Raw genomic sequence first — 2,506 nt, forward strand, 5'->3', positions numbered from 1 at the left:
CGTCTTGAACTTGAGTTCTGGGGCCCCCTGTGGTCATCTGTCCCTCAGGTGGGAAAAGGACGAGGAGGGGTTGTTCTAAGCAAATGTGAGCCAACCCAGCCCGCCTCTCCTGCCCCTGCCGCCCGCCATGCACTCTGCCCACCAGGCTGTGTGCCAGCACTCACAGTGGTGTGTGAGAAGCAAAACAGAGCTGAACTCTGACACAGTGAGAGCTGCTGGGAAAGCAGGTAAATGTACTAGTTTTTGGTAGGCTTTAAGCAGTGCAAAACACGATACAGTTATGACACAGGACAATACACTTTTGATCATTAAGTAGAAATAATACAAGAATGCTGACCATCTCACTTGGGATCCAAATAAAAATATTTACACCCCAGGGCAACTCTTAAAGACTAAAACACAGTCGCCCTTTCTTGTTATCTTTAGTGTCCAAAGTTGATGTTTTCCCCCAAACCTAGGATAGGACACGTGCTTTTACTGAAGGCTGCTGCCTGGGAACATGTCAGCTCTCTCTCCACACAGTTTTCCTGGGCCGTCCTCACGTCCCCGGGCTACGTCCAAGGCCTGGGTCTGAGGGCTTTGTGCTCACGACACAATCTCTGAACTCGCCTCTCCCTCCGCTCACCTGTGACGGCATCGAAGAACTCCTCCTCTCCGTTCATCCTTCAGGGCCAGGCTCCTCCGCCGCCTGATCCGTAGGGTCTTCTACTGAATCATTGTTCTGGATCTACATCGACAGTGTAAGAAATTTCACGCTCTGAACTTTTTAAGGTAAAAATCCAATAGGCACTGGAGATCTAAAGGGGAAAAAAAAAAACATTTCGGTATACTTAGCTTTCAGAAGTTGTATGGTTTAGAAACATTTAAAAATACCCATTCACCATTCTTGAGGTCAATCTCAATTACATCTGAGCAAAGAAGTAAAAGGAATGATCTCACACAAGAGGAAACAGTCATAATATCCGCATCCATCAACGGGTAGCATGTCAACAAGTAACCACTATCTGAAGTTACTTCAAAAGCCACTACACTATATAAGGAAGCAGTGAAACGACTAATCTGGGGGTCGCGTGGACACTACGAGAGGCAGGTTAGCTAAGGTGAGGCATCCACACGCTAGGGCCCCAACACACCTCCGCTGACGGCCACTGCAAATCTTCACCAGAAGCTGGAACAAACGGTTATAAATAAATGCGAAGTTATGTGAAAACATTTATTTCACATCAACCTGAAACCAATTTTGAATTCTAGAGAATTAAGACTGCTGTGTGAGTGAGCTGTTATCAGTATAAACTGTAATCAACTTACATTTTCTCAAAATTATTTTAGCTCAATATTTTAGTAGAACTCATGCATATTAACTTCTCCCATCATGAGGCACAGTATTTCATAAATGGCAAGAGACTGAAGCAAAAGGTCAACCTGATCCCAAAAGGTTTGACTCTTTAGGAAAATAAGCAGAGGCCCATATTTAACGCGTAGCGACGGGACCAAGAGCTCTCCCCCAGTTCCGAGAGCGGTGAAGGAACAGCTGGTCCCGAGGGGCGATGCATCCTCCGTCCTTGGAGTGGCCACACGGAGCCTGGTGACACCCCCAAAGCGCTCATCTCTGGGCTCCATCCTGAGTACATGTGAGCATCTACATTATGCAACAAGCTGGCATTAGGTCATTCAGCTCTTCCTTCCCCAAAAGGCTCTTCCAGAGTTTCCTTTTCCTTTCCCAACTCCCCAACCAGCCAGCAGAACCGGACACCTATGCAGCTTCTGGAAACACCCATTCAAAGCCTCACTCAGTAGCTGATGGTTGGGTCTTCTTTGGCAAATTAGAGAAGCTGTTATTACTTGCTTCTGATTCCTCTCTGATATGACAGGTCCCATCTACAACATCCTGCAATATATTTGATCTCTAGGAGCCACTAAAAGGAACCAGTGTTCCCTGGAGGAGAAATAGCTCAGTCCAGGACTCGGGTCCCTCTGCAGGCAGCAGGAAGCTGGCAGGACTACTGGGGTCAGGTCAAAAGGCTCAGTCGAACCTACAGAGGTTCCCACTGTGACAACGGGACAATGTGAGCCCCGCGAACAGCCAAACGTATGGAACACATTCCATACATTTAAGTCCCTGAGTTCACAGAGATGCTGAAAAAGAAATTAACTGGTCACCACTGCATGGATGATGCCAACACAATCTTTTGAAAACTAGGACATGACAGGAAAGCGTCAAGCCTTTCAGCTGCCTTCCTGTGCAGACTCCCTGTCCCACTTTATATATTTATTTATTTGGCTGCATTGGGTCTTAGTTGCACATGTGGGATCTTTCACTGTGGCTAGTGGGCTCTCTAATTGTGGCGCGGGCTCTAGAGCGCTCCAGCTCAGTAGTTGTGGCACGCTGGCTTAGTTGCCCCTTGGCATGTGGGATCTTAGTTCCCCGATCAGGATCGAACCCACATCCCCTGCATTGGAAGGAGGATTCTATTTTTTTTTTTTTTTTTTTTTTTTTTTTTTTTGG

The 2,506-nt window shown here is 46.8% G+C and overlaps 1 protein-coding gene across 2 annotated transcripts in view; it reads right to left on the minus strand.

Annotated features, from left to right (window-relative positions):
• The window catches only part of OSBPL2 (oxysterol binding protein like 2), a 25,103-nt gene extending 24,441 nt beyond the window's left edge, over positions 1 to 662 (minus strand). For both annotated transcript variants that reach the window (XM_007462261.1, XM_007462260.1), the window contains exon 1: positions 626 to 662. In XM_007462261.1, the coding sequence (XP_007462323.1) occupies positions 626 to 662 (37 nt within the window). The remainder of the gene's footprint in view (positions 1 to 625) is intronic.
• Between the last annotated feature and the right edge of the window lie 1,844 nt (positions 663 to 2,506).

Source organism: Lipotes vexillifer, unplaced genomic scaffold (assembly GCF_000442215.2).
Source record: "Lipotes vexillifer unplaced genomic scaffold, Lipotes_vexillifer_v1.1 scaffold1798, whole genome shotgun sequence".
Lineage (NCBI taxonomy): Eukaryota > Metazoa > Chordata > Mammalia > Artiodactyla > Lipotidae > Lipotes > Lipotes vexillifer.